Raw genomic sequence first — 21,361 nt, 5'->3', positions numbered from 1 at the left:
CTTCTTTCCTTTGACCTGTTACAGTTGTTTCACTCTTTTGGTTAGTTCTACGTCTGGGTTTTGTAGAACTGACCAAATTCAGCTCATGGCATATGCTGAATCTACCTGACCAAATACAAACCCACAAAGGAGAAGGTTCAGAGAATGAGCCACTTCACTCTTTACTGGACGGTGTCACTTATGGATTTTAGAGCAGAACAACTCCTTTGGTCTTTTTTGTTTCTAAAGCAGCAAGCAAGGATTACTACCATGTCTATACTCCTTACTTAGTTATTTCATTAGAAACCCCTGCTGTATGTCTGGCTCATGGAAAGACTCTGGATGTATTCTGAAAAAAGTGATTTTGTACTGAGCTCTTATAAGTTGGATAAAGCGATAGTGTAGAGCCAGTGGATAAGGGTTGCTCATATCTCTAGGAATGGTAGATGCCAAAGGCAGTACACTCAGTGGCTTCATGAGATGTCATTGTGTTATTGTGATGCCCAGTGGTCACGTTTTTGCACTTACTCTTGAGGAAACATGCATGATCCTGTCTGAATTTGGCTAAGTATCTTTTAAACGTAGTGATTTAGCTCACAATAAATATTAAATATTGTGTCAAGTCTCTTCCACTGTGTCATTTGTAGACACCATCTGGGCATTGCCATCTGGGACATGAGATCTTGGCTGTCCTACCGAAGTCGTGTCTTCAGGTTGGACACACCATATGTTATCACTGTGTGAACTGAAAGTAACCATTTGGTGTGATGTAGCTAACATTCTGGTTACATGTACCACCTCCCTTCAGTCACTTTAAAAGGTGATAATCTGTAGCTAACTTGATTTAGTAAGTGTTCTTTTTGGTTTTCCTTTTGGTCTATTCAGCCTCCTTTGGAAAGTCTGGCGACGGTGGAAGAGACTGTGGTTCGAGACAAGGCTGTGGAGTCCCTGAGGCAGATATCCCAGGAGCACACTCCTGTTGCTCTGGAAGCTCATTTTGTACCTCTGGTGAAACGCCTAGCGAGTGGGGATTGGTTCACTTCTCGCACATCTGCATGTGGTTTGTTCAGCGTTTGCTATCCCAGGGCTTCAAATGCTGTCAAAGCAGAAATTAGACAGTAAGATATGGCATTTTTTTTAGTTGTTTGGGGTTATTGGGAACTCATATCTGACAATTTACACAGCACCCTGTTACCAGCGAGTGGCTGATACCAGAATAATAGGATTAATGACATCACTTTTTATTGTCCACCTGAATATACCAGTATTTTGTCTTTGTTTCTTCCATGAGTAGAAGCCTAATCACAACTTTTGTAAGAGGAAACCTCTAATACCTTCTTGTGTGTATGTTCTGTTGGGTGGTGTTTAATCAGTGTTATTTGACAGGATATTTGACCTTCATTATTTTATTTGCTCCAGGCACTTCCGTTCCTTGTGCTCAGATGACACACCAATGGTACGCCGAGCTGCTGCTTCCAAATTGGGCGAATTTGCAAAAGTTTTAGAATTAGACAGTGTGAAAAGTGAAATTGTCCCATTGTTCACTAATCTAGCCTCAGATGAACAGGTAGGTTAACTCTGTGTTTAGAGTACACATATGCGTTCCTCTCCTCTAACATTTTAAGAATTTCTTTGGGGAGTTTGGTTCTCATGTTAGGATTCTTTTTGCAAAATTAATACTTAATTCTGGCCTTCATGAAATTTAATATGACCTATTTCATTGTCTTTATATTTCTTTCTTAACCAGACCATGATACTCTCTTATATTGGCATTTGTTATACCAGGGGGAAGCCAGAGGAAATGGGATCTATAATTAAGAAAATCAAGGCAGGTGGGTGGGAAGAGGTGGAAGAGTGTTGGGGGGGGATGAATGGTAATGGGAAAGTAAAAATTAAATATTTAAAATGAAGGACAAAACTGCATTAAGGGGTAATGTACCTTTGCCCATTGGAGGCAGGATTGTCATATTAGGAGGGTAATACTTCCTTGAATTTTTTACTTGCAGATAAACAAAGCAAAATATGTGTTAGGAAAGCTGTTTGGCCCTTTGCTCCTCTGTGTGAGTGTATAGGATGATCTTGCATAATAGCAGTTTTCAACCCAAGGATCTGGATCTCTTTAATGTAGTAGTAGTAGTAGTATCTCTTTAATGTAGTAGTAGTAGTAGTAATAATAATAATAATAATAATAACAACAGCAGCAGCAGCAGCAGCAAGCAAGCAAGCACCAAAATAAAGTATATAATCAATCTTAGCCTGTTTGAAGTGATTTACATATATAAGGTAATTCAGTTCTCACAACAGGCACATGAGGTAGATACCTCACTTTACATTTTAGGAAACAGGCCCAGAATATTGAAGTAACTTACTCACGGTTGCCTAGTTAGTAGTGAAGTTGGGATTGGAATCCAGGCAGTTTGGCTCCAGAGTTCACAGCCTTCACAGTGAGGCAGCACTGCTTCTCTGCTGTGCTTCAGAGGATCAGACCCCGGAGTTCTGGACTATAGCCAGTGTCCTTTTGGGTTTTTAATTTGCCTAGTGTCTGCCCTAGAGTCCTTCCATGTGTACAGGACTGACAGCACCAGGCACATACTGACAAATCTCATTTTTAGATTCTAAATCTAGAGATGGTAAATTTTACTTCCAAAGTAATTTTTTAAAATTATTAAATAACATAGAAAACATCACAAACTGTACAACTTCATGAATTATTATAAGGTAATGTCATCTTGTAACTGCCGTCTATGAAAGGTAAGAACTTTGACAGCCACTACCCCAGCCCGAAGCCCTCAACACAACACCCCTTTCACTCCCCACTCGCCACCCTCTCTTTAAAACTAACACTATACTTTTATGGTAAATACCTCCTCCTCTGCATTTTTTATTACTCAAATATTATAGTTTAAAACATCACTGTCCAACTGAACTGTAATGTATGCTACCTATTACTTCTAAGTTTGCTAGTAACCACATTTTAAAAAAGTAAAAAAACAGGTAAAAATAATTGTAATGATATATTTAACCCAATATACCCAAATAATTGTCATTATTAGCCACTTTTCAGGTTTGGATAGTGGTTACCACATTGCACAGCAGATTTAGGATCCTCATTTGGGATTTTGTTGATTATATTTCCCATAGGGTAATTTAACATTTTCTTTGTCCTCTGCATTTCCTGCAAAATGGTAGATGAATATAGAGTTGGGGGTTTGCAGACTTTCTCTGTAAAGGACCAGATAGTAAATACAGGGATGGGCAAAAGTAGGTTTACGGTTGCATAGTGTCATTCTTTTGAGTTAATAAAGCTATTGTAATAATAACCTGCATGTGTTTTTCCATATGAACAACTATAAACCTGTTTTTGCTCACCTCTGAGTTTAGGCTTTGTGGGCCAGACAGCCTCTGTTGTAACTACTCAGCTCTGCTGTTGTAGCACGGAAACACCATAATATATAAGCTCGTGGGCAGTGTTCCAGTAAAACTTTATTTACACAACCTATAGCTGTGTCCTAGATTTGGCTGGTGTTTGTCCCACCTCTGATCTAGTGAAATTTAAGTTTGGTGTTTTGCAGGTAATAAGATCACTTCATAGTGGGGTATACTTTTCATCAAAAGACATGTAATGTCTAATGGTATTAGCAGCAGTTGATGCTGAAAAATATTAAGTGCTTAGTTGTAAAAATGTGTATGTGAATTCCTTCCGACCATTGTTAGAATTGGTGGTTCTGGCTTATTCATTTGTTGAAAAATGTCAAGCATCTACTACAAATCAGTGTTCTCGTGTTGGGATTCAGTGTTAATTAAGGCATACAAGGACCTTACTGTCATGAAGTTTACAGATAAACAAAATATCAGAGATAAATGCTATGATGAACCTACTACTCTATGAAAATAGAGTAGTAGGTTAATGTAATTGGGAGTGATTGTAGGATATTTCTCTGGACTGGCTAGTCAGAAGGACTATGAAGAGATGACATAAACTTGAGATGTAAAAGAAAAATGCCAGCTGTGCCCTTTCCTAGAGTAACAGAGCTCCAGGAAAAGAGAACTACAATAAGAGAGGACACATGTGGGTAGTGGTCCTGAGGTGGGGACATAGTGGGTGAGAAGGACCCTGGTAAGAGATGAGGTTGGAGAAGACAGGCAGGGACCTGATCATGGAGGGCCTTTAAGGCAGGGTATAGAGTTGGGTTTTCTTTTCTAGGTGCAATGAGAATACACCTAGATTTTAAGCAGCGGTGTGACTTGATGTAATTTACATTTTTAAAAGATTTTTCTGGCTTCTGGGTAGAAACTGAATTGTAAAGTTAGGGGGTGAGAGTAGAAACAGGAAGACCAGTTGGAAGGCTTGTTTAATAATCTAGGCAAGATATGATTAACCAGGGATGTATAGTGAAGATGGAGAGAACCTGGAGATAGGTTTGGAAGTAGAATTAGCAGAGCCATGATTGGGTTGGGTGAGGGGAAGAGGCCTCAAGAAGATCATTATTTTTGGCTTGAGCAACTGGGTGGGTGGTGGTGTCGTTGCTGAGATGGAGAAAATTTGGGGAGGGGCAGGTATAGGGGAGAAAATCAGTTCTGGAAGATAAGTAATTGATTAGTTTAACAAATATGTATTTGTATATTTTTCCATAGATGATAGTATTCCCTTGATTTGGCATCATCTTTAGAATCCAAAAATACCTATAGCTACCACCAAGAACCTAGTTCTGCCTGTTGTAGCCTGTTTATTTGGATAGAGGAGTGTCTTGGGCATATAGTAAGTTATTGTTGATCTGTAGTTTAAAAAATTTGTAGTATTCTGGAAAGTTTGAGTTACTTATCTTTCATGTATATGTGTACATATATGAACACAGGTATGTGTGTGTATAAATATGTAGTTAGGTATAAAATTTTTTCCAGTTTCTCCTGGGTACTAATATGTTTACATACTTTCACTTTCTGCTTATATATTTATGACTTCCAATTTTATAGGGTCAATTCCTAATTTCTCATTGACTTGTCTAGTTGTGTATTTGTACTTACTCAAAGGACATACAGGTATTACATTGACATTGGCAGTTTACATTTGGAAAGCTGAGTTCATTAATCCTGTATCTTTCTAATTTTTTCCTGCTGCGCTCTAGGCTTGGCTACCTCAAAGTTATTTTGTCCTTGATCCTCAACCTTTAAATCCAACTTTTAAAAAAATGTACTGCTTTTTTTTTCTATATTTCTTTCCAAGTCATCATCTTATACCTAAATCCTGTTATTGCCACTCTAAATTAAGTACAGACTTCCCCTGCCATCTGAAAGTAGAGCATTCCTATGAAACCTTTTGTGAGCCGAAATGGTATAAACTTAAATCAAAGAAGCAATTTACCTAAGCATTACCTTAGGGATACATCTTGCTAGCAGATGCACAAAGTAAATTGAGATAAAACACAGGTGCACATAGAAATAGTTGAAACCTGTGGCGTCTTGATGCTGAGATGCTGAGTGTAGTTCCTGGGAAAGAGCTTGCGGTGCAGTGTGCTCCAGGTGTGCTGCCTCTGTAATGGCTCACGCAAAACAAATGCCAAGTGCCATTTTAGCTTTTCACCTTTTTTTGTAAAAGCAAAAATCTTTTTCAGATTTCCTTCAGGTAGAGAAAACACATTAATCTAGGCCTTTCATAAAAAGCAAGGTTGTGTAAATAAACTTTTGAAAAGCAGAGGCACCTGTATTTTGAAAACTGAGCTTTCCAATGACTCTTCACCCTTATCTCTTACTCTATCCTGGTCTGTTATAAACTTTTTCAAGCATAATTTTCATTTTTATCTCTCAACTTCGTATTATAGTGAGGCTTTGAAGATATTAAAATGTTCCTTTTTTCACTTTACATTTTCATTTAACTTTTCTTAACAAAAACTCTGAACTAGCCAATGTAATTAGTTTGCTGTTTACTCATAGAATACGGTTCTACTTTTATAGCTTTGATATATCATTCCAGGCAAAGGGAACAGCTATTTCAAGACATAGAAACATGAAGCTGCCTGTAGTATGGTTTGTTTGTTTGTTTGTTAGTTTGTTAGTTAACGGCACCCACAAGCACCACACCATACACCTGCAACTGTCAGTAAACACTGTCTAATGGAAAGACATTTTTCCCTTTAGGATTCAGTGCGCCTGCTAGCTGTGGAAGCTTGTGTCAGTATTGCCCAGTTACTGTCTCAGGATGACCTTGAGGTTTTGGTGATGCCTACACTTCGACAAGCAGCAGAAGATAAATCTTGGCGAGTTCGCTACATGGTAGCGGACAAATTTTCAGAGGTAAAGTTACTGCATTGACATTTTTTTAAGTACTAAAGAAGAAAACCAAGAAACTCAGAAATTTGTTGTTGTACCACAACAAATTAACTTTTGAATGACTAACTTTTAAATTAACTTTTTTGAATGATTAATTTTATGAATGAAAAGTGTTTGTGGCAAAAATGTATACCTGAAGGTGGTGCTATTTTGTTCATGTTATTTTATTGGTATGCATTAAAACCTGTACAAACTCTTTTATAGCTCCAGAAAGCTGTGGGTCCTAAAATCACCCTAAATGACCTCATCCCCGCCTTTCAGAACCTACTTAAAGACTGTGAAGCTGAAGTCCGAGCAGCTGCTGCCCACAAAGTAAAAGGTTAAGGCGTCAATTTATGTTGCAGTATGGGTTTATTTTGGTGCATTTTTTTATGTCAGTGAATTTTGTATGTTTTTTGTTCTAGACTGTGTTTACAAATAAGTAGAGATGATTTCATGGTGTGGAAATGTTGCATTATCATATAAAGTTACTCCCACTGTATTTAAAACCAAACATCGAATTTACCTTGTATATGTAAAAAAAAAAGCTTTTTCAGGTTGGATTAGTGTGACACATTAAACCACATTAGTGGTTTATAGATTGATGAAAAAGTCCATGTAGAATAAAAGCCATTTTACCTTCTTGGAGATCATTTGCTTAAGCATAAAATACGATTCAACTTGAAACTTGATAAAATTGGTTAAATTTCTTCATTTGGCTTGTTGTAAATGGCTCTGTGTGAGCATTATTTTTTTTTCTATTTCTGTCTTTTAGAACTTTGTGAGAACTTGCCCACTGAGGGTAGAGAAACCATAATTATGAATCAAGTTCTGCCCTATATAAAGGTAAAACTAACTTTAGTTTACTTTTAGTTTTACTTTGCTCTGTATGAAGGCAAACCTTACATTGGTTTTATTTGTTGTTGTATTTTACCTTAAAGCTCTTTGAGTTTAAAAGTGGACAAGGGTTGAATGGGATAGATGTGTTAATGTGTGACATTGTTATTTTCACTTATCAGTGCATTATAAGTTGTGAAATGCTCTTTGGTGCATAGGGTTATGTTATCTGAAAGATGATCTGAGGAAACTATCAACTAACAATGTTGAAATAATGCTGTCTTTTTAAATTCCTTGGGAAATTATATTGAAGTTTCTGTTTGTCTTGCAAAAAGGAAAGCCTTTTAATTTTGATTTTATTTTAGGAATTAGTATCTGATACAAATCAACATGTCAAATCAGCTCTAGCTTCTGTAATTATGGGATTGTCTACCATTTTGGGCAAAGAGAATACCATTGAACATCTTCTACCTCTTTTTTTAGCTCAGTTAAAGGATGAGGTGAGTCTGGTTATAAATTCTGTTGCTTGATAGTTAGTGATTTGGTTTGGTTTTGGTTTGGGATTTCACTAAAATAGAACCCAAAACAGGGATGATAGAATTTGTAAAAGTAACTTACTTTAAACCAGTGACAGTCCTTGCATTTGAGTGTGGGCTGCAAGTTCCCCAGAAAAGGGGCACAAGGAGCCATTGATACAGACATGAAAAATGCCTGTGCATTTTCTTTGCCTGATTCCTGCTGATAGGTACTGGTGTCATCTTTTTAAACTTAATGTATCTTTTTTATTAAAATTTTATTTTATTTTAATTGTTGTTCAAGTACAGTTTTCTGCCTTTTACCCCCATCCCAGCCCATACCCACAGCCCTCCCCACCTTTCTCCCGTTTCCACCTCCCCTTGTTTTTGTCCATGTGTCCATTATACTTGTTCCTTAAACTTAATGTATCTTTGTTTTAAAAGTTTCTTTCATTTAAATTTAAATAGAATATCAACATTGTACTGATAGCTAACATGTATTGGTAAAACTATATGCCAGGCATGACCACAAATGCTTTGGCATGTGTCATTACATGTATCCTCACAGCGATCTTATGAGGTAGGTCTTCTTATCCCCATTTTACGGATGAAGAAGCTGAGGCACAGAGACATAAAATGACTCACCCCAGGTCTTTTGGCAGATTTAGGATCTGAATGCATGTAATTTGATTTCAGAGCCTGTGCTCTTTACCGTCTAATAAACTGTTTATTAAGAATTCTGGTTAAGAGCAGTTACATTTTTATGCTTTGAATTATTTGTGTACTCAGTATTCAGTATGTCTTCTGAGACTATACTTTTTTACCTGAGTCAATACTTTCTTATTTTAAACTTTATGGCACTTTTTAAAAAAGATTTTATTTATTTACTTTTAGATAGAGGGGAAGGGAGGGAGAAAGAGAAGGAGAGAAACATCAATGTGCAAGAGATACATAGATCGATTGCCTCTTGCATGCCCTCAACTGGGGACCTGGCCCGCAACCCAGGCCTGTGCCTTGAATGGGAATTAAACTGGCAACCTTTTGGTTCGCAGGCTGGCACTCAGTTCACTGAGGCAGGGCTCTTATTTTAAACCTTAGTTAGCAGTTTTTATCTCATCAGGACAGTAGGGAAATGTTGGGCAGAGAACTTGATTTTTATATGTGTTCTTTGGGATTTGTATTCTTGTAGTGTCCTGAAGTTCGTTTGAATATCATCTCCAATTTGGATTGTGTAAATGAAGTGATTGGAATCCGTCAGCTCTCCCAATCTCTTCTTCCTGCCATAGTGGAGTTAGCTGAAGATGCCAAGTGGCGGGTCCGGCTGGCCATCATTGAGTACATGCCACTGCTTGCCGGCCAGCTGGTGAGTATGTGTGCCCCATGAAGTGAAGGGTAGATCAAATAGTAGAGCAGATTTACCATGGCAAGTCAGAGGCCCCAGTAAATTGTACGATTATGTTCATTTAGATGCATCTAAATATGGTAGGTTCTAGTTGCCTGTAGGATGGCTTTTATTTTCTTTAGTGTGTTAACTTCTAACAAAAAGGAATTACAGAAACACATTTTGCCTCATTTCACCTCGCCACCATCTAAAAAGCAAAGCCATAGAAGAATATAATGTTTCTTGGTATAGAACATATGCTTTGTGTTATTTAATGTCTCTGTGATTCTTGCTCAGAGCAGCTTCCCAGTTTGCCTGTATGCTGAGCAGTATGTCCTTGGTTAATGCTTTTTCTGTGTTCTGGTTAAAGGGGATTGAAGAGTCAGGCTCAAAAAGGAGTATTGAAGTTTTTAATGCTGATATTTTGGCCATAGTCCGCATTATCAAACTATCTGTCACTCTTTGAGTTTCATTATTATTTTTACTTTAACCATGTTAATTAAAATTTCAGTACTGTTTTATTGCCACAACTTTTCCTTTCTTCTTCCATACATGCACTAGACAGTTCTAAGTTTGCTCTACCCTTATGCTGTGGGTAGCATGCATTACACAGCACGTTGTGAGTGTCTGTTGAAAACTAGTTGGGAAAGTAGACAAGTGATCTCTTTTAGGACAGAGACTGTGTTCAGTGTTTTATTTGCAGTGCCTGCTATAGTGTCTGGCATTAATCAGGCACTGGATATTTGTAGATTGTTAGATGAATGCATACCTGAGTATTTTTTGAGGAAGCTCATAATATCATGTCAGTTTATAGCTAACATTACTGCAGTTTGTTTCCTCTCCCCCATGCCACTTCCATTCCTTTAAGATCATAGCATACAGGATTTATTTTTTACTTTCTGGGACTCCTGACTTCGTATTGCTAATTTTGATCTATTTAATTTATGAAATGCATCTTATGTTTGTGGCATCTGATAATGTTTTATAAAATTTGAAGCATCCCAGTCTTCAAAATGGATGTCAGAAATATTAGTATATAGCTAAAAGGGTCAGGTGAACCCTGGCCTGGTAGCTTGGTTAGAGGGTTGTCCCAATACGCCAGGGTTACAAGTTCGATCCCAGGTCAGGACATATACAAGAAACAACCAATCAATGCATAAATAAGTGGAGCGACAAATCGATGTTTCTCCCCCACCCTCTCTCTCCCCCTCCTGGTCCCCCTCCCCCTTCCTCTGTCTCTTAAAAAAAATTAAAAAATCAAAAATAAATAAAAGGGTCAGGCAAAGTCATCTTGTCACCTTTTTTTCCTCTGTTACTCCCAAGTGCTGAGGGTCATCTCTTCTTGACTGGCGACTGTCATGGATCAATCACCTCTCTAGAGTGGAAGGCAGCAGTGGCTAACTGGTTGGCTAAAGACTGAAACAACTGTCCAGGAGGGAGGGTGAATTTTAGTACTATTTTTTAAAATCTCTGATTCTCTAAGATGTGGAAGGTCAGCAAAGGTTGGTGGCTCTGCGGAGGAGTGTGGAAGCAAGTAGATGGTAACTGGCTGACTCATACCTTTTAGTCAGGTGTACATGCGATGGTCATGAACATCTTGTTAATACAACTTCAATGTCTTGTTAGTATTAACATTTTATTTTAATTTTTTATCTGTAAAGATTTTTGTATCAGGTAGTCAATTTATAAAATTCTTTCAAGTCTTTCTGGATGCCCTGGTTTATGGGCCATGGTGAATAAATGTAAAGTTAAACCACAAAAATCAGGAAATAAAAGTTAAGAGTCAAGAAAAAGCAATAATGTGAAATGAGAAAGAAATCTTTGAGCGCTGACATGGTGATCTAAGTGTATGCTAAAACCTGTTCATGATCTATTATTATAAAGCCATTTTTTTGGTAAGTCACTGTTTTCAGAGCACTGAAACTTTGTACTCTATCTCTTTATTTAAAATATATAATCACTATTTTGGAGCTTTTTGGATCCAAAGACCCCAAAAGGGAGGCACTAGGAAATCATGTGTCACAGCATCCTCTCACATGGTACAGAATTCCCCCAGTGACAGGTCTATGTAAATCAGCTCCAGGAGCTGTCCCCATCCTGTGCTGGAGTGGCCACCTGTTGATAGGAAGAGCAAAACTGGGAGAGCCAGGATGGTTCCATCTGTGCCTTTGTGCTAGGCTACGTCACCTGTAGTGTTATACCTGCTTTATCCTCCTGCTGCTCCTCCCATCATCTTAGAAATACTCTATTTAATTGGAAATATCTGTTTGTTAATATTAGTTTCTTCATTCTTAATGATTTCTTATGATCTTGACTAAAAGGAAAAAAATTGAGAATTACTAACATTATTGACAATGAAGTACAGGTTGATAGTTACAAAATAGGCACTGGGACATAAAGGAAATGTAGTCACTGATACTGTAATAACTATGTATGGTGTCAGGTGGATAATGGAAATATCGGGGGAACACTTTGTAAAGTATGATTGTCTAACCACTGTGCGGAACACCTGAAACTAATATAAAATAATAATGAATGTAAACTATAACTTAAAGAAATTTTTAACTAAAAAGATAAAGAAAAAAATCTTATTGACATATATTTTCCTGGGTAATTCAGTGTTACAAATAATGTAGATATTGCTTGGCAGACTGTGCTGCATTCTTTCTCCTTATTTGCAGTGTCGTATCTGGCTCGTGGCCACTCAGTTCTCATCCACTTAGCAGAGCCTGGGCCATCTCACTTATGCTTTCTTTGTTTATTATTTCTGTCCAATAAAATAGATTTACAGTTTGTAAATCAAATCCCATGGTATTTCTTTTCTGGCTGGTTCATGAATTCAGCTTAGTTGGAATCATGTATTTATTAGATTTCAGATCATTTTGGTGTACTTTGAATAGATCATCTTGATTTCTAAACATTGGAGATGTGTATTAACACAATCATCTGTATCCATAGGGTGTGGAATTCTTTGATGAAAAGCTAAATTCTTTATGTATGGCTTGGCTTGTGGACCATGGTAAGTAAATAAGTTAAAAACAGGTTATTATGGAATGCTCATATTTTTTGTATATATCCCATTTTATTTATGTATTTCTTTTTTAGAAATGAATCCTAATCTGACCAGATATTTTGCCTTCCTAGTGTACGGGTGAAGAAAGACTGATTAAAATCCAGTTAGCTTCCTCTGAACACAAGTTGGACATTTCTATTTTCTACCAAGATTTTTCTGTCTTAAACTTTATTTTGTGCATAAATAATCTCTTTGCTGTGTTTCTAGTCATTCTATTACATTATTTTCATAATATCTCTTTCATACATATACACACTTCTTCTCTCATGGTCTTCTGCTTGGTGATGCCGTCTGGGTTGGACAGGGTGTGCAATCAAATGAATGGCCCATGGGGAAGAAATGGCTCCTTGGCTTGAGTGACATAGAAAAGGAGATACACAGTGGCATAGTAAGGAATTGGAGAGGGAGATGTTGGCTGTGGGCTAAGACAGAGAAGGCCTAGACTTCTGGTTTTGGTGAAAGGCAAGCTTACTGCCTGTACTCTTGGCTGCTTGCTGCCACAATAAGAGGGTGAGTTGTGAGCTAAGGGTGGGGTCAGATGGGACAGCATTTAGAAGATAGGTTTCTCAATACTTTAACTTCTCTTTGCATTTATAATATAATTCACAAAATCCTTTTCTTCAAATGCCACAAACTGTTACAAATGAAAACTGGTGCTGCGGCTTGTCAAAATATACAAGACAATTGATATTCTATATAAAACCATTTTATATGTTAATTTGTTAGCAGTTGACTTTTTGACAAGGTCTTGGTGTGGTCCTTGTGTCTCCTCTTGTTTTCCAGGAAGTGGTGGGTGGGAAGGGTGCCCTCTGTACCAGTAAGGTCCAGTGTCAGGCCCCAGATCCAGACCAGCATCTTCTGTGCAGTTTGAAACCTGCTCAGGCCCCAGGCCATGGGATTTCATAACATAATGTCCTGTGAACTTCAGTTCCATATTTTGGTGGATATGGTAGGCATTCTCTTTGAGTTCCATAGCATCTTATGTGTACTTTATGTATTGACTGTATCTCTGTTCTTCTGTGGTTACTTATGCCTGGGTATTTGGGAGGAGTGGGAATATTTACTGTGTCTGCTTGGATACGTAGGTGGTTTTGTTAAGGGCATATTAGGATCATATGAGAGGTCAGTCATGTAGTTAAGAGTGTAAAGAGGAGTGGTTGGAAAAAATGTGCAAATCTCATAAAGGCATATATACATAGATAATTTCATTGTCTTCAGACTAGATTTTGAAGACTATTTCTTTTTTTTCTTATCCTTTAAAGTTACCTTTTTATAGCCTTTTTTCTTTTTAAATGAAATTTAAGAATTGGCAAATCATAGGAAAGATTCCTCTTTTTAGAAGAGAGGAATTTAGTGTTTATGTTACTTCTGGTATGTGTAACATTAGGAAGAACGACATATCCCAGAAGATTCTATACTTTTCTTTGAAAGCTGGCTTTCTAGATTTATTTTGAGGAACTTTCAAAGTCCTAATATTCCACAAAGAGTTAGATTCCCAACACCCTTTCTATGTAGGATTGCGCAAAGTAACATATTCCTTTCTTTTTTCCTCTGATACCTTTTTCTTCCAATTTGGGGGTAGGAGAGATGTTTGTTTGTTTGTTTGTTTCAGTACCAGTATAATAAAGTGGGTATCGTTTGAACCAATGAAACACCAGCTTTGAAATTGTTCTGTACTTAGTTACATGGAATTTTTGTTGTTCTGTTTTGACATTTTCCATAACTACTTTGTATTGATCACTGACCAATGAATTCTTTGGAACATTTTTCCTCATTATTAAACTACTAAAAGAATATTGTGAAGAACACAGAGAAATATAAGGAAGAAAGTATCACTCATGTCTGTTCTTGTGGTTGAGTGGACGATATTGATGGGGGAGGAATTTAGAAGGAGAATTTATTTTTAAACAAGTTGTCAATTAAATTTATTTTGAATAAAGTATATGGGCAGGGTTAAAGAAGGGAAAATTATTTTGTATTGGCAAGGGGGGGAATATCAATGTTAGCATATATAGAATGTGGTAGACATTTAGAGGAACCTTGTAAGTCAGGCAGACCTTGAGGGAGAAAGGCAAAACAAGGAGAGAGGACAGGCAGAACTGTGTAGTGGCTTTCTTTTTTTGGCAATAAGATTGAGAGGAGTTAAGAACATTGTAGGCATCTGGCCAAGCAGAGTTGAGTGCAGTTAAGAAAGTATAGAATCTTCTGGGGCATGTTATTCTCACTAATGTTAAATATATATCAGAAATAATGTGAACACTTTTTTTAAAACAGCAATTTTTTTTGCTATGATTTGCCATACTTAAGATTCATTTAAAAAGAAAGAAAATTAGGCCATGAAAAGGTAACTTCAAAGGATAAGAAAAAAGAAATAGTCTCACAAGTGTGTATGTGCTGTCTTTGGTTTCCCTGGTGGTGAGATCCCTTCCTATGGTAAGGGCATTAGGATAAGAGAAATAACCAAACAAACTAAAAAACAGAATAGGAGAAGACATCTGTGCTGTGGCTAGCTCCACCTTTGGGGAGGCAGTGTGGAGGGTGGTTGTGACAAAGACTGTATGCATGTGAAGGGAGAGCATTTGTATTGTGGATAAAACAGTTGACTTGAACTTCTGAGAGAATGCTTCTAAATATTACTTGACAGGTTGATTCCCCACAGACTTTGGTCAGGTGTGTGTTGGTCATACGTAGTTTCTTGGCTGTGCTCTCTTGCCTGTTTTTATTAATGGCATTGCCTAAAGGGCTCTATAGACTGGGAAGAATTGGCTGTTTCCTGTCTGGAAGCTTTATATAAATTTTCCAGGATTGGGGCTGTGGCTTAGCTATTCTTGCTTATCCTATCACCTAGGTGGGTTGGGCCTACCTGGAGAGAAAAGAAGGAGCAATCAGTACACAGCACCCTAGATTTGCTATCCAAGTCCCAATTTTGAACTGTATTGGACCTGTGAATCAACTAAGCAGCAACCCTGTGTTCAATGCTATGTATAGCAACCAGTTGTTGAGAAGATTGTAGCTTCGGCCTTTATTATCTAGATTTATGGTGTCTTTGATAAATGATCTTGTAGGGTATTAAATGTCAAGGTGGGTACATTTATTCATAGAAGACATTTGACCTGGCTCAACATAAACATGTTTAAGGGAAAATGGGCAAGATGGTCTGAAGTTTTTTTTTGCTGTTGTGTAGGTGACCACAGTGGCCCCTAAACTACCTCCTCGTTGTCTTTCTTCCCTCAGTTCTCGTCACGGTTGGGAGGATTTTGTCAAAATACCACACTGGTCAGTGGGTGACAACTTTGCTTTAAAAACCCATCTTCCCCCCCCGCCCCACAACATTTCAATGTAGCTTTTAAGATGTTCTGTGTTTTTGGTCTACCCTAACCGTCCAACCTCACGTTTTCCCAGATTTCAGTTCTGTCCTTTGTGTCCTGGATAATTTTTTTTACCCTTTCCAGGAATTACCATCCTTTTCTCACTCCTTACACAAATCCTCTCTGATCTACGAGGCCCAGTATAAGGTCTCTCTTCCCCAAAGCCTTTTTAGACCTTCCTGTTCTCTCTTCTCTAAACTCCAGCCCTCATGGTCATTACTACACAATTTCATACTTTATTATAATCAGTCTTTAACATGTGATTTCTTGGAGTATGTTAGTGTATGATCTTGAGGGGAAGTATCTTATGTATTCTTTCTGTAACATATAATACATAGTGGTCATATTTGTTAATTAATGGTGCTTAGAATGAGCTCCTTTTTTCTTGGACATATTACACACTTTGAAACTGTAGTAAGACCAAATCAGTGTTGTTATGCGTTGTAGCTAAGCACGTTTGCCAGTGCAGTGTGGCTAAATTTGGCATGTGTTTGCAGAACTTTGTGTTTGGTTCCTCTTTGTTGATGGCGTAAGTAAACTAGGTTATGCTTTTCATGTAAGCAGCATGACAGTGTGGTCTTCCCCTCTTCTACAGTGTACGCCATTCGTGAAGCTGCCACCAACAACCTCATGAAACTGGTTCAGAAGTTTGGTACAGAGTGGGCCCAAAATACCATTGTTCCCAAAGTGTTAGTGATGGCAGACGACCCTAATTACTTGCATAGAATGACCACTTTATTCTGCATTAATGTAAGTATTACGTGGCTTTTATTGCTAAGCTCAGGCGTCAAAGCAGTTATTCAGGGCTCTATTTCTGAATTCATATATTGTCTTCTGTTTGGAATATATATACATACACACACATACATAGATGCATGTGTGTATTTTTTTAAAAGACTTTATTTTTAGAGAAGGGGAAGGGAGGGAGAAAGAGAGGGAAACAAACATCGATATTCAAGAGAAACATTGATTAGTTGCCTCTCACATGCCCCTAGCCAGGGCCCTGGCTGGCAAGCCAGGCTTGTGCCTTGACCGGGAATCAAATCTGAAACCTTTTGGTCTGCAGGATGACACCCAACCCACTGAGCCATGCCAGTCAGGGCTGAAATATATATTTATACTGATTAATTTGTACAGTTAAGAGATGAGAGAAAATGTCAGTTTTTCAATTCATGTTAAAATTTGTAGTAGTGATGTCAGTTGTGAATTCTAGTCTAATTCTGTTTTTTTTTTTTTTATGCTGCTTTGTATACTTCATTTAGTGCTCAAACTAGAAACATTTTGGGATATTTAAAAGTATTTTAAATGTGCCCTCTTATTTCTTTTCCTAGGCACTGTCTGAAGCCTGCGGTCAGGAAATAACCACTAAGCAGATGCTGCCCATTGTGTTGAAAATGGCAGGAGACCAAGTGGCGAACGTCCGTTTCAATGTGGCCAAATCTCTACAGAAAATTGGACCAATTCTAGATAATGAGTAAGATTTTCATTCTTTTTATTTTTGTTATTCTATTACAGTTATTGGTATTGGTACGTGGGATATCTGAAATTTTACTGCTTGTGTTTTCTGCTAGGACTTTCTTGGTATCATGACTTGTATTTAAATCTTTTATCCATTTTGAGTTTATTCTGGTATATGGTGTAAGTTGGTGGTCTAGTTTAATTTACTTTTTGCATGTACCAGTCCAGTCTCCCAACACCAGTTATTGAAGAGACTATGTTTACTCCATTGTATGCTTATGTGTCCTTTGTCAAATATTGCTTGAGCATAGAGACATGGGTTTATTTCTGGGCTCTCTGTTCTGTTGATCTCTGTGTCTGTTTTTATGCCAGTACCAGACTGTTTCGATTACAGTGGCCTTGTAGTATAGTTTGATGTCAGGTATTGTGATCCCTCCTACTTTGTTCTTTCTCAAGATTGCTGAGGCTATTTGGGGTCTTTTTTGGTTCCATATAAATTTTTAGAATATTCTAGATCACTAAAGTATGCCATTGGAATTTCAGTAGGAATTGTGGTGAATCTATAGGTACTGAGTAGGATTTTATATTATTCTTTTTTTTCTTTGTCTGAATTTTTTCCTTTGCTTAATCCCTTTGTCTTTTTCACCCAACTCCCAATCCACTTTCCTTCTGATGATTGTCAGTGAATATTACTCTCATTTTAAAAGTAGATTTGAATTTTTACCTTGTATTGGGGAGTAATAACTAGAAATAAATCAGGGATTTTACACTTTACCTAAGGTGTAGGTTTGTTTGAAGAAATAATAAAGTCACGTAACTAATTTTTTAGGGTGTCCACTCTTTTATACTTAAACTCATATATGTGTAGATCATTGTCTGAAGCTATTTCTGCTGAGAACTTTGGATAATCAAACCTATAGGTATTTTAAAATACTTTTTTATTTTAACCTTTAAAAATTACTTTAGAGCATATATACCATAGAGCGTTTTTCTGACCCAGAAGACTGCCTTTCACAGATGATACTGTTGGATTTTAGTGCTCTGCAGGTGGAAGTTAAGCCGGTACTGCAGAAGTTAGGCCAAGATCAAGACATGGATGTCAAATACTTCGCACAGGAAGCTATAAGTGGTAGGTCCTTCTGTTTTCTGCCTTACAGCTTTTGCTGTGGTTGACAGGATGTGAGTGATGTTAAGTGGGTGGGGCGATGAGCACGTGGGAGACAGGGAGGGCGCTGAGATCCTGGAATGCTGGTTCTCCTTCTTGGCCTACCACTGAGCAGGCCGTTTTCTCAGTTCCATGTCAAGGCTGGGCAGGAATGGGATTCTTACTGGTAAGAATAGTTTTTCAGTTAGATTTTAAAGGGTAACTTTTTGGTTAACCTGACAGAGAAAAGAAGCCACGACAAGAAGTTCATAGTCTCCTGCTTGTGCATCATTGTTGCGCTTAATAGTCACGTTAGATGGTTCATGAACTTTCTGTGTCACTAACTTGATTTTGTTTGGAATTTTCCAGTGCTTGCGTTGGCATGATGAGGAACAGGAGGGAAAAGACTTTACTAAATTCTTATCAGAGATTTCTAGTCAATGTGTTCTTAAACTGGGTGGAGAAACAGTGAACACCTTCAAGACTTCGTCCAAGCAAATGGCAACAACTTACAAGAAAACAAATTTCAGTGACTTGATTCTTTTCTAAAGATGAAATGGGATTGTTTTTACTTGTCTTTCTTGTTGCAGTAATTATAAACCATTCTTTTTGTTTGTGACCAACTCCTGATACTCGGTACAGTCGTTTCTTGATTGTCTCCTAGTGATTTATCCGGCACCATTTGGGCTCCTGCATCTTCGCTGTTTCATCAGGCCCTGGCCACTGAATATTCCTGCCTGGGCCCAGATGGGTTCGGACCCAGGCATGAAGTGGCGTGATTCTCTTGGTGTTTACTTATATCTGTGTGTCTTTCCATCATTCCAAAGTTTAAGTGTACCTGGTTTAGAATAACTTATTTTTCAAACCCTCTATTTGGGAGACACACTGAGATTTAACTATAGAGAAAGCCACATTTTCCTGGATAATGATGGTCTTACATGAAAGGAGAATGTGGAAGCTCAGAGTTCATGTTTGGTTGTTTTGTTTTTATTTCCTTGATTTTGACTGTAATCATGTCACTTAGAAACCTGAAGTGCAGATGTGTCTTGCTGCTAATGTGTGATGTTAAAAACTAACTGAATTTCCATGGCTTACACCACTGTGACTGTATTCAGAAATACTCTCTTCCCCACTTCCCGTCCTGAGAAACTTAAATTTTAGTGCTTCCTAATAAGCAGTAGTTCTACTGTATCTTTGTAAGACTGCAGTTTTGTATTTCTAATGAGGGAAGGAACCACTGGTGTAATACTGTGAGGATTTCCTGCTTTTAACATCATTCTGCTTCCAGCTGTGGTAACATCTGGTCCTTGCTACATTGTGCAGTTGTGGCTTTCCACACTGAAGTTTCATTACTACTTTTTGGTATGGGTGATGCTGGAGTCTTATCATTTGAAATCTTTGTTTTTCTGCTTTTTACAGTAAAACCTCATTAATTCCTCTTGGAATTTAATATGAGTAAGCCAGAGGAAGGGTTTCCTGGAGCAAAGTAGTATGTAAGGAAGCCTATTGGGTCTGAACTACTTAAACAATTTTAAAGCTCTCTTTAAAAAGCACCCGTTTACCAGTTGATACTCCAATTACTAATCACTCTTTTCAATTACATGAAAAAAGCTTTCATGAGGATTTTTATGAGGCCACACTTTTTTTTATGATGTATTCAGTTTAGTCTTTATCCCTAAAATATATTCATTTGTATTTCTTGGAGAATTTAAGTATTTTTTCATTTAAATTTATTTACATTGTCACCTAGTTAAACTGGCCTTGTCCCTAATGAATTTTAATTAATGAGGTTTTATTGTAGCTTATTTTTCTCAGTGCTTCCTGCTATGTAGTTAGCTTGTTTCCATTTTGGTTTTGGAATTGTTTCTTTTATTCATAACCTCTTTTAAACCCAGTGAACCCTGTTCTGTTTTTTGACGTCCCAGAGATGCCTATAAAACTTTGTACATTAAACCATTACATAAAGCCAAGTTTGAGCAAGTTACTTTCAAGTTTGTCTTTCTGTAGAAAAACAGAACATTTACATCAGAAATTGCCTGCATTTAAAATTGTCAAATTACCTTACAGTAACTTCCAATTTTATTACTTTTGGGACTAAGAATTAAATGTTTTCCTAAGCAAAAAATTTTTTATACATTTTCATTTTATATTTTAAAGTATTATGCTATAAACATTTTAATTTTAGTTTCATGGTTCTTTTGTTACCTGTAGGTTATGTTCCTCTTCATTGAATTTTATATTTCAGAGACTGTTGTCTTGATTCTTGAAACACATTTGTACAACTGTTACTTTACTCTTTGATTGGAAATGCCCTTATTTTGGGGATAGAGTTTTAAATGCCCTGGTATCCTCCCTGGGAGCCCTATACATTGACCTTGTGCCCTAGGTCTGTGGCAGTGTCCTTTGCTTTTTCAGACATGGGTCAGGGAGCTCAGTGGGGCTCTGCCTTTTTAGATGACTCCCTAGGGACCTCATTGCTTCCTTATGACTTAAACAGTAGGCAGTCTCATTTGTTTCTGTTCAGAGGAATTGTTTTTTGGCTTATAACTAGATCATTTTCTCCACGGGTTATCTTGGTTTCACTGGAATGTAAGCTCCAGGAGCTGGGAGAGGGCAGAGATTTTTGTCTGTTTTGTATTCTGCTGTATCACCAGCACCTGGATCAGTGTCTGGTGTACATAGGTGCTCAATAAAAATGTGTTCAACGCATTCCTACAGTCTGTCCTCTGATGTGTTGCGATCGTGGAACAAGTCATCAAAGGTGCCAGACTACGTCTCGTTCTCCTATTGACAAAACAAGAACAGGTTTTATTGCTCTTAAGAAACATGCTTTATGTGACCCTTCTCTAGTAAGTACCCTGTCTCAGGCAGCTGTTCATTTGGATTGGAGCAATTGCCCCCAACATAGATTGCTGCAATGCTTTCGTCCAAGGCAGTTCACATCAGTTGTTTGGTTAATTAGGAAAGGGACGCAGAGACAAACATACAAACCTGTCAATACAAATGTCTCAACAACAACAGAATTCACCTTAATGTTTCTTTGTATAATTTATGTGGAGTTTACTCATCACAGATTTGAGAGACTAGATCTTTCTTCTCTGTGCTGCCAAGTGGGTATGAACCCAAAGATGCATCTTGTTTCATAAGAATAAACAGGTTAATGTGTGGTTTCTTTTTTTAAGATTTTATTCATTTTTATTTTTAGAGAGTGGAAAGGAGGGAGAAACATCAGTGTGTGGTTGCCTCTTGCACACCCTCTCCTGGGGACCTGGCCCACAACCCAGGCATGTGCCCTGACTG

At 37.6% G+C, this 21,361-nt stretch overlaps 1 protein-coding gene across 3 annotated transcripts in view; it reads left to right on the top strand.

Moving 5' to 3' along the window:
- Positions 1 to 21,361, top strand: part of PPP2R1B (protein phosphatase 2 scaffold subunit Abeta) — a 39,054-nt gene that overhangs the window by 3,482 nt on the left and 14,211 nt on the right. For 2 of the 3 annotated variants that reach the window (XM_045838217.1, XM_045838227.1), the window contains exons 4-14: positions 865 to 1,097; positions 1,399 to 1,546; positions 6,115 to 6,270; positions 6,511 to 6,625; positions 7,061 to 7,131; positions 7,488 to 7,622; positions 8,827 to 9,000; positions 11,977 to 12,037; positions 16,055 to 16,209; positions 16,791 to 16,933; positions 17,955 to 18,046. In XM_045838217.1, the coding sequence (XP_045694173.1) occupies positions 865 to 1,097; positions 1,399 to 1,546; positions 6,115 to 6,270; positions 6,511 to 6,625; positions 7,061 to 7,131; positions 7,488 to 7,622; positions 8,827 to 9,000; positions 11,977 to 12,037; positions 16,055 to 16,209; positions 16,791 to 16,933; positions 17,955 to 18,046 (1,483 nt within the window). Of the gene's footprint in view, positions 1 to 864; positions 1,098 to 1,398; positions 1,547 to 6,114; positions 6,271 to 6,510; positions 6,626 to 7,060; positions 7,132 to 7,487; positions 7,623 to 8,826; positions 9,001 to 11,976; positions 12,038 to 16,054; positions 16,210 to 16,790; positions 16,934 to 17,954; positions 18,047 to 18,430; positions 20,771 to 21,361 lie in introns of those variants that run through there. The other variant, XM_045838209.1, reaches the window with a different exon arrangement.

The sequence above is a fragment of the Phyllostomus hastatus genome, unplaced genomic scaffold (assembly GCF_019186645.2).
Source record: "Phyllostomus hastatus isolate PE091 unplaced genomic scaffold, TTU_PhHast_1.1 phas_contig_113, whole genome shotgun sequence".
NCBI lineage: Eukaryota > Metazoa > Chordata > Mammalia > Chiroptera > Phyllostomidae > Phyllostomus > Phyllostomus hastatus.
This window is presented reverse-complemented; position numbering and strand designations above follow the sequence as displayed.